We start from the raw sequence: 14,904 nt of genomic DNA, 5'->3' as shown, positions 1-14,904 counted from the left end.
ATACTGGCTTAAACAAAAAGAAAGAAAAAAAAGAGAGAGAAAAGTCCTGCTTTGCCTTTTCATTCAGAGGCCAAAGTCCCTCTAAAGTGTGCTAAGGGATGTCACATATATGAGTCACAGATTTGGGATTCCCCCCACCCCATTATTGATTGACTGGTTTTGAAAGCTGTTGTAGAGCACAATCAGGAGGAAGACTTGGGTAGTTTTTACTCCTAAAAACTCACCACCTCTAACAAGTAACCTTGTTCAAGTTTTACCCAGGAGGGAAAGCTGCAGGTTGTTTGTCTTTTTCAGCAGGCAGGTGGAGGCGGGGTGGCAAGAGCTGTTTCCATCCCACAACCTTTGGTAACTAGGGTTACACCTACCCCTAAAACAAAATTTCTGGCAGCTGAATTGAACCATTAAGGCATGGAAGATCTGGAGGTGGGGGACTTGAGTTTGATTCTGGGCTCTAGTATTTAATACCTGTGTGACTTGAGGCAATCTTTTCACTTGTGTGTTTTCACATCTATAAAAATGAGAGACTAAATCTAGGTGATATCCATGGTTCAGTCTAGCTTTAGTCTGATGGTCTTATAATCCTCATTATGTTATTTGGGGGTTGCCTACTATGTGTCAAACATTATCCTTAGTACTTTTTACAAATATTACCTTATTTGATTCTCACAACAACCCCGGGAGGTAGGTGCTGTTATCATCCACATTTTACAGTTTGAGGAAGCTGAGGTAAATAGAGGTTAAGTGACTTGCCCAGGACCACTAAGCTAGTGAGTATTTAAGGCTGGGTTTGAAGTCAGGTTATAATGATACTAGGCCCACCTAGCTGCCTCAGGAGAAGAGCAGAGATGGTGTAGCCATTACTATTGATGGTGTCCAGATTAAACTTCTGGGAAGTGATTTATTGAGACAGCTTAGGGGGATAGGTCAAGAAGACCTGAGTTCAAATCCAACCAAGGAGACAGAGAAGCTATATGACCTTGGACAAGTTCCTTGTCTTCTCTCTGCTTCAGTTTCCACATCTGTTAAATGGGGATGATAATAATAGAAAGTGTTGTGAGGGTAAAATAAGATATTTGTAAAGCCCTTTGCAAATCTTAAGATGCAATATGAATGCTACTTAGCCTGCTTTTTGTGTGGCCTAGAACTCCCTGTAAAGTCTTTCTCCTACGATCCAACAGTTCAAAGAAGCTTCCCTCATTACTGTCTCCTCTGATGTTGGTATTTTAATCAACAGAGTCCATTGCCCTAACTATAGTCAGGGATAGACCATGGGAATTACAATAGATTTATACTTGGAAGGAAGAACTTAGAGGTTTTCAAATTCAGCCCCATATTTTATATATATAAGGAAACTGAGGCCCCAGACAGTTTAAGTGATTTACTTAGGCTCATAGTGTCAGAGGCAGAATATGGATCTGCCTCTACCCCACTCCAAGTCTGATGTTCTCTCCCTCTGTGATCAATCCAGGATTGAAACCAATCTCTGTTTGAGGACGATGGGATATCCCTGCACTCGTCTATCTCACCCTAGCCCCTGGGGTGGATTAATTCCAGTTTTGTTTCCCCTTTCAGCCTGAGCTCTCCTCCTAAATTGGTTCAGAAGTTTGAGCTAGTTACTAACTAGCTGTGAACAGGAGAATGAACAGACCAGTACAAACTAGTCACCGATAGGTAACCAATTAGTTAGAGACCTTGTAATGCTGGCAAGATGGCTCTGACTGGTTCGTATCTGTGTGCATATTCAGCCTCAGGTATGGACAGTGGCAGGCTGACCTTTGTCTGTAAGGTTACCCACAGATGGCCCGGGGCCACATTCTCGCCACCCTCTGGTTGGCCTTCTACACCCCAAGTACTGCACTCCTGGTGTGGGCTGTTCCTTCTCAAGCCCAGGAGAGGAGAGCAGAGCAGCCTTAGTAAGAGGCAGCTTTGCTGGTCCTGAGTCTTTTTACCCCAGCCCAGGGTGTAGCCACTATGCTCACCACATTTCCAGGAGATAATGAAGAGATTAATAGGAACAGGAAGCATCTCACAACGTGAACAAGCAAACACAGTGGGAGGTTAGGCTGCTAATGGCAAACACTCCCACCAAATATCCTGGATTCTCATGCAGGATATGTTCACATGGATAGTTAGCAGATATGGTCTCATGTTGTGCTATTGAATCTGATGGAGGTGAACTTCAGAATCTGTAAACCAGAGTTATTTTTTTTTAAATCAAGTTTTCTGTATATTGCTAGTTGACTACTTTTGAAAGTTAACTACTGCATGGCCCTCATGTAGCAGAAGAGATAGCTGTCAGAATCACGTCAAAGGATATTACTCACTCTGATACAAGCCATGTAACTTTGGAAAAATCACTTAAGCAACCACTCGATCAACAAGGATTTATTAAATGCCCATCAATGTGTATATATTAAGCGCCTACTATATGTTAGGCATTGTTGAGGCCAGAAGCTCTCACCCTTTCGGTGTCACGGTGAATGTTTTCTCTGAATGTTTTTAAATACGGAAAATAATACAAATGGGATGAAAAAGAATTCAAAAATCAAAGTATATTATTTTTCCCATCCAAGTTCCCAGATCCTCAGAAATCTATCCAGTAAAGACAATGGAGAAATAAATACAATGAATGAAACATCTCTGACTTTCAGGTTCCTCATTTGAATGAAAACATTTACCTCACCTATTTCACTGGGCTGTTGGGAGGAAAATTCTTTGTAAATTCCAAAGGGCTATGAAACTCTGAACTATTATTATTTAAGAGCATCAAACTTTTTCTTTTAAAGAAAGCATAAGATTACCCATGTGGTAGAGTGAAAGGATGACAGACCCTGGAATCAGAGGGCCTCAGTTCAAATTCTTCTAAAGGTGTGTGTGATTTGTGTGATCTTGGGCAAGTCATGAACTTTTACTAGGCCTCTGAATCCTCATCTGTAAAATGAGGAGGTTGGACCCAATGACCTTTGAGCTTCCTTTAAACCCTGGAGCTATGAATCTATGACTCTTTTTGTGGTTTATGGTATCTTGGCTAAAGTTGTCAAATGACTAAAACAAACAAATTTCAAATACAGATTTTTAACTTGCAAAAACTTTAAATACATATTGGTTATTCACAGAACAGAAGAAATCAATGTGGATTAGGAATTTTGAGTTGCCTTTTTTAGAATAGACCATATTCCATTCAAACGACTGATTTGAAGAACTGGTTTGTTCAGCACACTATGGACAAGGAAAGGCTAATAGAAATGGTCACTTTAGTACATATGAGTGAGTGATATTAATTTTCAGGGTCAATTATTCCAGCTCTCCCTATCCTGACAACCTCCTCTCTACATCAAAGTGGAGAAAAACAAAAAACAATCACAAAAAACAAACAAGTAAAACTCTTCCTTCTCTCCCTGATATAGGAGAAAGTACCTGAAGGTATCTGAGGAGGTAGCTGATGCCCCTTCACTGAAAGACTTGAAGCAAAGGCTAGAACACCGTTTATCAGACGTGCTATAGATGAGAGTTTTATTTTGGTATGTTAAACTAGATGGCCACTAAGGACTCTTACTACTCTGCTTTGGTTTTTGTTGTTGTTTGCCCTTCATTCTTGAAGAGGACCAATGATATCGGGAGGGTAATGTCTTGACTTGCAAGTGAATTGGATTTAAGTGAGGCAGACCTGTGCAAATTCACCAGCCTCACTTTCTCCTCCAGAGATGGCCCCCTACAACTCCGCTAGTCTATGATTCTGAGAAATTTAATCTGCATTCAGAAATAATATTAGTCCTGACTTTAAAAGTGTTTTTTCAAATTCTTTTTCTTCTTTCAACCTCCTTATTGGAATACTTTATTTTGCAATTAGGGAAATAAAAATCTAGGTAGGTGTATGTATGTGCGTGGTGCGTGTGTGCGTGTGTGCGCACGCGCGCACGCACGTGTGTGTGTGTGTGTGTGTGTGTGTTTGTGTGTGAGTGGCACTTTGGGGGTATCATTCAGGATTAACTGTAGAGTACAAAATGAATTGGTAAGAAACCTGTGGTTAGAAATCAGTTTCAAGGGCCAGTTTCATAATGGATGAAAGGAAAAGTCTAGCAGAATCAGCTCACGGACTTGGATATTATGTACATGCCCTCCTTATCACACTTTTTAAGAAAGGAATGTCAAAACAAGTTTACTTAAGAATCAAGCTTAGATTGGGTCAGATTCCATAGGCTTTCAGAGTGGTGAGGTAGTATGGTATAGACAGAATAGCAAGATTACTGAATTTAGAGTCAGAAAGCCTGGTTGTAAGTCCCACTTGTATTCGCCCAAATACCAGTCCTTTGACAATGGGTACACTTAGATGCTCTTCATGTCACCATCCTCATCTATCAAGGGATGTTAGTAATGTTTACAATGCCTACTTCACAGGGCTGTTATGAGGAAAACCATTTGTAAACTGTAAAATATCATGGGAATTGTGAGTTTTTATCACTGAGGTACGAAGAAAGGTATCAGAAATAGTTTTTAAGCTTACTAAAGTCTGTCTGGAGACAGCTTTGGAGATTGATTACAGGAAAATGAAGCTTCTCCTATAAAAAAACCCAACTTCTCTGCTTTAGAGAGGGCTACATATAGAAACTGCTTTGATTTGACTTTGGAAGTTGCCAAGTTCCTATAAACTTTTAAAGTAACTTGAAAAATCCATTTTCCCCCACAGAAAAGCTAGTTAAGAATTTGTGGCAAAATCACTTTAGATTCACTGGGTCAGGGTCATTTATCTTAGGAAGGGCTTTACATCTCCATCCTTGGAATCCTCTTAGGGCTGTGCATCACTTTGACTCAGTGATACCACTATCAGGAATATACTCTAAAGGGATAAATGAAAGAGGGAAAAGTCCTATATGGACAAGAATTATTTACAGCCGTATTTTTTTTGTTTAAACAAAAAGTAAAAACAAAGGGAATGTCCATTAGCTGGGGAATGGCTGACCAAATAATGGGATATGCATGTAATGGAATATAATTGTGCTAATGATGCACGAATTAAGAAAAATCAGATTTTTATGAACTGATGCAGAGTGAAATGATTAGGACCAGAAGATCAGTTTACATGATGACCATATGTTGATACATAACTGAAAAAAATCTTACAAACAAATGGTGAAAGACTTAAGGACTCAGATCAATGCCATGCCCAATCATGGCTCTGGAGGACTGATGGTGAATCATTCTTTCCACTTCTTGGCAGAGCAGTGACCGTTTAAAGGTTCAGAATGAAACAAATGTGTGGCTTTGTTTTGTTTGAGTATACTTATTGTTATAAAAGAGGGCTTTCTGTAGTGGCAGGGGAATTTTGGGAGGAAATGGGGAAGAATCACAGAGTGATTTTTCTTTAAAAAGAGAAAGGAGTGTCGATGAAATATTCAAAAAATACAGAGAAGGGATCAAGAAGTTCAGAAGGAGTCATTGTTGAAACTATCTAAAAAATGTAATATGTACTTAAAAAAACCAAGCTGTATATAATGGTGAGTCGTGTGGTTTAGTCCCCTAGTTCCATTCTTTGTATAAAGAAAAGCTTATGTTGCTGTTGTTAATGTCATCATCACCATCATTATTATTATCATCATCTTAATCATCATCCTTTTAGGATATCTAGTCTCTAGATGTTCACCCTGTATTCATCAGATGCTCTAGACCTTCTATTCTTATTTTCTTACCTAAGAGAATTGCCCTTGCCCAAAGTTGAGGAGAAACAATTAGAAGCTTATTTATTAAGTTTTTCTTCACAGTGGGAGGTCTTGTATTTACCTTCCATTTAGGCCACTATGTGACATGCATTGCTTCTAAATGACTAGAAGGAACTAATACTAGCCAGAAGATGCCATCTCACAAATCATTTGTAAGACTGTGGTTAAAGCAAATTTTTAAAAAGCTCACTATTGTCCAGCCTGGTGCCTTTTTACTGTTCTCTATTCTTTGTACATTTTCTATTTTTTTTTGTATCCACCCCTATTTCTTTTTAGGAGGGAATGGAAGATATATATGAATTCATGCATCCTAAATGTAGCATCATGGGTTAACAATCTGTCATGGTATATATAAGGTAGTATACAAAAAATAACTTTTACCCTCTTAAAAATTATTGAAGATCCCCCTCCAACTGAAGATCTTTTGTTTATATTGATTATCTATCTATCAATTTATCTGTCCATCTATCCAACTATCTATCTTTTCCTTCCTTCCTTCCTTCCTATCTTTACCATACTAGAAATTAAAACATTTTAGTATTATTGTGAAAATAGTTTTGATCTTGAGTCCCCCTCCCCCCCAAAAAAGGATATCAGGAACACCCATAGGACCTCAGGCCAAGGTTTTAGAACCGTTGTTTCAGAAAATCAACTATTTCCAGGATAGTATGTTTTGATGCTTCATAAGGTTTTTCAATGGCCCTGGATACCAGTTAGTAATTCATCCTCTCTGAATGGTACCTTGATTTTCCCAAAGATTCATTGCAGTTTTCTGAACTGTTCTGATCACTTACTCCAAAGTGGCAGACTTTGAGTGCCCTGGGAACCCTGGGAAAATCTCTCTCACTGATACTAGTAATACTATTATTAGATGATTGAGATATTATTGGTAGCCTGGAGATTTCTTCAGTGGCCGACACTTGTCTTTTTGGAGTTGAAGGGCACAAAGTATATTTTGTCCTCTACAAATCTTGTGTGCCTGCCAGTCACTTTTGAATATAAGTGATTTCAGGAGGGAGGATTTCATCTTTCACCTACAGTAGATACCCATGGATTTTATTAAAATTGAAGTAATGCTAGTTAATGGCATCATGCCCATAAGAGTCAGAGATCTTATGTATGGTCTATGGGAAGGAGCACTGGATTCGGCAAATGAAGACTTTTGTTTAAATACTGGCTTTGCCGTTTGTTTCTTATATGTCCTTTGGTAAATCACTTACCGAAATTAAGAAACATTGATTAAGTCCTCACTATTGTTCAGATCAATATGCCGGGCACTGATGATACAAAGATAAAAAAAAACCTGAAATAGTCTCTGCCCTCCAGGAACATACATTCTGGGGAAATTGAGTCCTCTTTGATTTCAGTTTCCCTAACTGTAGAAATGAAAGAATTGAACTAATTGATTTCTAAAGTCACGCCTGTCTCTAAATCCAAATCAGTTTCCTCCTACAGAGTTCTTATTACCACTTTGCAAACCTTGTCTGCCCATCAACATTTTTCAATAGTTCCCCAGAACAGTGAGGGTTACAGTGAAGAATACACATGAGGAAGCCTCAGTGGGAAAGTGGGCAAATACTTTATCCTCAGGCTAAGAACCCCTGGTCTAGTCCAAGCTTCTAAGGAAACTAAGACCCAGGTGAAAGAGCTTCTATGGAAAGCATCATTTCCCTTTGGCCTAAGCTCCTCCATAGTGTCTAGTTCACAAAGGTGATTTTAACTCTTGGTTACCACTAACATCAGAAGCTGAGCAGGATAAGGATTTTTCTTCTCATTGAGTTCTTTGAGAGTAGGGACTGTCTTTTCCCTTTCTTTATATTCCCAGAGCTGAACACAGTGCCTGGCATGCAGTAGGCACTTAGTGGATATTTAATGACTTCTCTCGTCTACGGAAAAGATTTAAAACATCTTCTGAATGTCACAAGATGTGTAGTGACCCGAGTGCGTAGAGATTACTGCCCTTCCTCAGTGGACATTAAAAGACAGAGAAATAGAGTTTTCTGGGTTTTTAGATTACTGTCCACTTCAACTGCAACCTCAGTAGCACCTTTTGGACCACCTTCTCATCAGTAACCTACCCATATTTTTTCCAGTCTAGTGTTTCGAAGTAAGGTACAATTAAAAGTGCAATTATGTAGTCAAATAAAGATCCTTAGGTAAGCAAATAACACAAGCAATTAAACATTTACGATACAGCAATCCATTAAAAGACTAAAACCTGAATCAAATAGACTAGCACTGGGCATTTTACCCATTCTCACATGGGTAAAATGGTAAAATGTCATCCAATGACTATAAACATATCACTGGAATCTGCTCCCCGAGCAAACACTTTACTAACCAAACATCTAGGTAAACATGTAGTAAATACCAATTAGACACAACTGACAAGTGGTATGTTTTGCATTCTTTGGAATGTAAATACAATTGCCTCAAGGTGTTGGTCTTTTTTTTTAAGGTTAAAAGCAAGCTTATGAAGAAACTAAGAAATACATGCCACATTTCAAGAGAGGAGTAATAATAACGTTAATAGCTGACATCTATATAGACTGAAAGGTTTTCAAAGCACTTCACATACATTATTTCTTTTGATAAATGATAGAATAGATCCCATAGACTTTCTGGCATTGATGCTACTGGCTTAGTGTAATAAATCAATGACAGTTTAATTGAGTCATACAGTAAAAACCCATTATCATGCAGTTCATTATTACTGCAGATATCTTGGGTCAATTCTTCTTCCCCAGTGTGGCATACAATGAAAGTCTCTTAGAAAGCTGTATGACAATGGTATCATTTCTGTCTCCTATGTCACTATTGCAATAGGTTCTTACTCTATAAAACATATATGAAGAAATATAAAACATATTATCAGTGCCAGAAACTTATTATTACGGCCAAAAGCAGTTATTCCTTTCCTTGTAGGGAGTAATTGATAACAGCTTATGACCTACCTTGAGTTCTCGGAAGAATATGCTACTTCTGGCCCACTCAACAATGGAGAAGAGAGTTTGGTCGGCCATTTTGCACATAAGCCCAAATGTATTGAGCTTTTCATGTTTGCTTCTGTTGGCTTGCTCTTGCTGCAAGTATGCCATAATTTTGGCTTGGACTTGTGGCTCATCTGGCTCACATTTCAAAAGTTCCAAGATCAGATGTGGAATACTTGCCGGCGAGCTTGTCTGGTAACAACTGTCCATGTATGAGTAACCCATTATAGACTCTGGAGAACTAGTGTAAGGATCAGGATACTCAGACTTGATAGCTCGACTTGGAAAGTGGCCATAGGTTTGGTAACCTTGCAGGCTTCCATGGGGTGGCATTGTCATGCTAATGGGAGAGGTTACAAAGGGACTTCGGTCATAGTCTGTAGGAGGCAAGGCAGTATGGTTCAGAGGTAGGCCTTTTGAAACAGAGTGGATGTTCTGGATGGCAGAGGATATTGTCAGGTCAGTGGGCATTGCTTGGATCACCTGAGTCATGGCTTCCAGTTTAAGTCCATTGGCTCGGATAAGAGCTTTTTTCTGTTGCTTCAGGGCCCTGTCTCTCTTGTACATTGGTCCAAACTTATTTCTTCCCCCTCGCATTCGGTCAGCCCTTACGGCTGTTGGTCAAAAAAAAAAAAAAAAGAAAGAAAAGAAAGAAGGAAGTAAGAGTATAAATAAAGTGCAAACCAATAGCATTCTTCAGTTCAAAAAACACTGTTCGGAAATGTTGGAAATTGACCAAAACTGTTTTTTTGTGTGGTTGTTTTCATCACAATAGCCGCAGTATTCCAAAAAAGTCATGTCTTTTTTATTTATGAATTCTTTCCTGCAAATGTGTTTTGTCATCAGAAAAATATTTTGGACATGTTGGGCTATATTAACCCTTCAGTGGACTTGGGGTATGGGGAGTACTTCATACCTGTCACTAAATAAAAAAGACTTTCTGTATTGCTCTTTGACTCTTTTATTAGGAATGAATGTTAGTGTTTCTGGGCTAGAATGCCATGTTGACTTGGGACTTTGTTCATAGACCCAAATTGCATAGAAGTTTTTAAAAAATAACTTATTCAGTGACACACTCCTTGCTTAAACTATGATTATTTTCAGTAGGACATCGTTTCCTTACAGAATCATCATTGTCATTTCATGAGAAAAGTGTTGGGGACTTGCTACTTTGCGGAAATAATTTTCAGCTCTCTTTGAAGAGAATCTGTCATCATTTCCAAGAGAGAATGAGAGGCAATTTGGAACATTTTGATGTTATTAGCATTAGAAATAGTGAAAACAAATTTAGTTCAATAACTGTCTTAGAAGTACCATTTTGCTGGGTTTTGTCATAGGGACATTTTCCATTGTGGTCTATATAGGGAGAGTCATAGCACTGCTGACCTTGAAAAGGACCTTAGAGATCCCTGAGTCATAGGATCTCAGGGTCTTAGATGTGGAGCTGAAAGATATCTTAGAGATCATCTAGCCTTACCTTTCACTTTACAGATAAAGAAAGTAAAGGCCAGAGGGGTTAAGTTACTTGTCCAAGGTCACACAACTAAGTAAGCATCAAAGCTGGGATCCTTATCAGTTTACCAATGAGGAAGTTGTAATCCTAAGTGACTTGTCTAAGATCATACAGCTACTTAATAACACTATATCACAGGTGTCATTTGCAACACAAGAAGATATTTCTCATGCTTATTTTTCTGTCTAATGTATCAGTCAGTAGCTATTATCAAGCTCACACAAGCCAATGACAGTTAGATAGAAAACAGAACCCTCTGACAGCTTGTTGGCACAGGGTTAGAGCTAGAAGAGACATTAGAAATTATTGAGTACAGCTATTTCTTTTCCCAGATAGGGACATGGTAAGTGGATTGCCCAAAGTCATAGAGGCTAGTCAGTGACAAAACTGGGATTTGAGCCTAGGTCCTTCTAACTAGATTGTTGAAATTTCTGGATATTAATTTTTTGAGCTTTTTATCATAGGGATTAGTGTAACACTAAAACTGTAATATAAATTCTGGGTATTCACTATAAAGCACAGAATCACAGAGACCTTTGTATTTATAAAATTTAAAAATCTGTGTTTTGTAAATATCCCAAACTGCAGGTCACTGTTAGGGAAATATACTCACTAAAAGGCATTTAAAATTGCAAAAGCATACTCTCCAAAAAAAAGGAAAAGAAAAAAAGAAAGAAATCTAGTCTATTATCCTTTGTCATTAAAAAATGTAAACTTAATTGAATATTGCCACTATGATTGGGGGAACAAAACATGTCATTTAAGAAAAATGAATGAAAGTGATATAATTTTGTACTGCAGAAATTATGAGTTTAGACATATTAATAAGCGTGTACAGTAACACATTCATTTTGGATAATGTCAATGAAAAATCAAACTTGACCTTAGTTATTGACTGTCTTTCATATCTATGTTGGAGGGCAAATTATGCTTTGAGTGAAAATTTTCCCCATTTCATACAACAATTTAATTATTTTTTAGTTAATACCACTAAGTACAGCCTCATGCTTTTTTTTATTACCCTTCATAAAGAGGATTTCAGTATTTTGAACATAATAAAACGGTACCCGCAAATTAAAAATCTTTCTGGATTTTATCTTAGCAACTAAGTCAAAGCACAAACTTTTTAAAAGGAATAAGGTGAAAATTCAGTGGGAGTTGTCTGCATCTCTTTGAGCATTTGTATAAGACCTGAGTTTTAAGTAAAATAAGCATAATAAACAAATATGATGGTTTTTGAATAAATAAAACAAAGGAGTACTTGATATCAGGTACTACATGCATCCATTGGTGGGTCACCAACTCACTGGCCATCCTGAGTTTATGTGCTATATATTTAAGCCCTGGACACCTTATAGATCAGAGAGTGGAAGACAAACATGGCAATAACCTATGGGCTCCAAATTATTTGCAGCAATCCCAGAGCACATTCACTTCACATCCTCAAACTTAGTATGTAAAAAAAAAAGAATCACAGTATCCATCTTTCAATACCAAGTTTAGAGAGAACCATGAAGAATCATTCTCTTTCTTGTCAAACCAATGCTACCCACTTAAGATAACATGATTTTTCATATAGATTTCTTTTAGAATTCATAAAAGAATTAAAGAAAATCCTTCAGTGAACTTATACCAATGCTCATTTTTCTTGTATAGACTCAGAAAATAGCTCAAGAAAAACATATGAGAAAGATGTCACATGAGAAATTACTGTTCACAGTTAAAGACTCTTTAGTAATTACTTTGAGGCTCATGTCAATGTATATAACCAAATGACAGTTATAATCACACATACAAGTACAGACCCAAATCAAGGTTTAACTAAAAGATGTGAAAATCTGTGATGGATTTTTAAAAAATTTCTGAATTTCTATTTGTCCTATATTGATCTTTTCATTAGATTTCCTCTTATCTGGCCTGACCTTTTGTGCAGTGTTAAATATACCTGCCCTCTACTTCCTCTAATAAATATATTTGATTAAGTTGGTTGCTGTTTATTTGTTTGTTTTTCCATCAGGATTTAACCACTTTTAATTGATACATAACTAGAACTTATGGCTAGGTAACTTATGGTAGTCAAAACACAAAAAGCTGACATCTTATAAAAGCTGACATTTTTTATGATGGTCCTTAGGGCCATAGGTGGGGAAAACATAATGGACAAGATAGTTCTTTCTTAAAGCTAAAATCTTGCAGGAGTTGAGGAGGCAGTATAATCTTCAGAAGAGTCTTACCTTCTAACTTCATTCCAACACTTAGACATTTTTGAAATCGACAGTAAGGGCACCGTTTTCTCTGTGTTTTGTCAATTTGGCAGTTCTGATTTTCTATGCATGTGTACCTTTTGTTATTTTGGACTGTTCGCTTAAAAAACCCCTATGAAAGAGAAAACAGTAAAACATAATTCAAGCACCAGGCTTCTCTGTTGGTGATTTCCTTAAAATAAAGCATCAAATCCTTTTTCATTACCCCATTTGAGCCTCGATGTGGTTCTGTGGTTCATTTTACATTTAAGCATGATAGAGCCTCCAAAAAAATGCCAGGCTATAACTCAGATTTTCTGGCAACAGGGCTGTATTACTGTAGATTTACGTCAAATCTTAGAGAGACTTGGCTGGAGACCATTCTTTTCCTAATAGCCTGAGAATAAAACACCCTATATTGACCAGTATTTTCTGTGTATTTGTATTTAAAATATATCCTTTGGTCTGTTTTTAATATTTGTACTTCATACCTAGATATTCTTTGGGGACTGTGCTATTTTAAAATAATCTGATACAAATTAAGTAATAAATGGTCACAAAATGCAATGAAAATAGAATAGAATAGTGTGGAACCTTAGATCTTTCATAAACTCCAAAGTTAGCAATTTTGAGAGTTAAAGAGTAATAGAGGGAAGTTATAACTCCTGTGAAATATATTCAAACATGGGAACTCTTCTTTTTTTAAAGGGGAAAATGGTTTTAAAAAAAGCAAATATTTTCCATAAGAAAACAGAAGTTTAGATACTTGTAGTGTTTTGTCTATTTTTCTTTACTTTTTGGTTCGGAGGAAAATTGCACATGTAGTTTCTTAACAGATCTACAAAAATGTTGCTTTCTAGATTCATCCTGTTAGTCATACAAGGAAACTCCATCTTGCTGTGATGTGGGCAATGAGGAAGTTTACATGATACAGATTTAAACAGTTATATAGATTTTTCCACATTAAAAATGCACTAATGAAAAAGAGCTATCATTTCATTGAGAAGGTTTAAAGATCTGCACTTCACAAAATACCATTTCCTTAATTGAAATAAGTTATAGGTGACATATTATGAAACTGATCATATTATTATAGTCTCATTTATTGTGCTTTGCTTCTTTGCCATAAATTTCCAAATAAATACTTGTGTTCCCTTTAAGGGATAAATTAGAATGAAACCAGGGAAATGTAAGTGGATATTTTTATGTTAATGGATAAAAAATAATCTTAGCTCTGAATACTGACCACGAGGTAAAATAAAATGTGTTCGACAAATACATTTGTGCTTTCTTTGAAGAAAAACAGTGCTCCAAATATTTATTAATAATTTGAAATCAATAGTTGGGGCTGTTGGAAATGGAGGTCTTTCTTCGGTCACATCACTTTGAGCAATAAAATATTTCAAAGTATTGAAAATGGCAAAGGCAATTTGGAGCAGCATGGGTTTCCTTTGCTTTACGATATTTTTCTAAGAATTTCCTCAAGTGACCTCGCTTAGTTAAAAAAAAAATTAGCCTAAAGAACCCAAAGCCATTTAATGGCACATTATTTTTTTGTTCCGAACTTTTAAAAATTTCTAGTTAGCAATGGGTACCAAACCTTGCAGCTTTCACAGGTGAGAAGTCCATAGTGGTACCCAGACACTTTATCCCCACAAACTGGACAAAGTTCTTCAAGATCTTCATCATAAGAGTAATTCACCATTTTAAATTGAGACACTGCAAGAGAAAAAAAATACTGACATGTACATATATACACACAGAGACATATCTCTCTATACTCCCCATTAATTCATTAGTGCCAGAAGTTTGGATTCTGTGGTCAGAAACATCTAAGGGATTGTTAGGTGGCAGGCCCTTCAGAGACCCTATACAAATGAAGAAACTTTTTACATAACTCCTGTTGTATTGAATTAAAAGAAAAAAAAAAACTTTGAAAGTAAAACAACAAGCAGCTTGTGGAACTAGAGAATGTAGACTTTGTTTTAATTTGTAAAGTTATCTTTAAAAGTGTTAAAATCATCATGGCACAAAATTTGAATTACTCTATAGAGGACCACAAATTAGAGACATAAGAGTAACTTAAAATTAACCCTTTAAGTGTCTTTCAAAGCACTCTGACAAAGGCCAGCTCCAAAATACCACTTCATGAAGGCTGGTGGTGGTATTTCCCCTTCTTGCTCCCAACACAACCCTTCCACCAGACTGGCTTCCCTTAAGCGTCTGTCATGATAATAACACGGGACTGCACCAACTAACCTACCAAACAGTTTCACTCCTCTCCTGGAGGTTCTACTCACAGTGCTGCAGGTTTAAAATACTGTACTGCAACCTAAAACCCTGGAAATTTGATTGTGAGTAGCAGTCCTTCTTTAACAAAAGCCTGACACTCCCTGGGCTCAGATCTGCTAGATTAATCGAAACATCCAAGTTTCCGTATC

General features: G+C 37.1%; 1 protein-coding gene across 6 annotated transcripts in view; it reads right to left on the bottom strand.

The window, feature by feature from the left end:
* NR5A2 (nuclear receptor subfamily 5 group A member 2) overlaps window positions 1-14,904 on the bottom strand; it is a 182,029-nt gene that overhangs the window by 149,642 nt on the left and 17,483 nt on the right. For all 6 annotated transcript variants that reach the window (XM_036754292.1, XM_036754294.1, XM_036754293.1 and 3 more), the window contains 3 exons: window positions 14,064-14,182; window positions 12,455-12,596; window positions 8,672-9,321 (listed from right to left, as the gene is read on the bottom strand). In XM_036754292.1, coding sequence (XP_036610187.1) covers window positions 8,672-9,321; window positions 12,455-12,596; window positions 14,064-14,182 — 911 coding nt within the window. The remainder of the gene's footprint in view (window positions 1-8,671; window positions 9,322-12,454; window positions 12,597-14,063; window positions 14,183-14,904) is intronic.

This window comes from Trichosurus vulpecula, chromosome 4, assembly GCF_011100635.1.
Source record: "Trichosurus vulpecula isolate mTriVul1 chromosome 4, mTriVul1.pri, whole genome shotgun sequence".
In the NCBI taxonomy this organism is placed as follows: domain Eukaryota; kingdom Metazoa; phylum Chordata; class Mammalia; order Diprotodontia; family Phalangeridae; genus Trichosurus; species Trichosurus vulpecula.
This window is presented reverse-complemented; position numbering and strand designations above follow the sequence as displayed.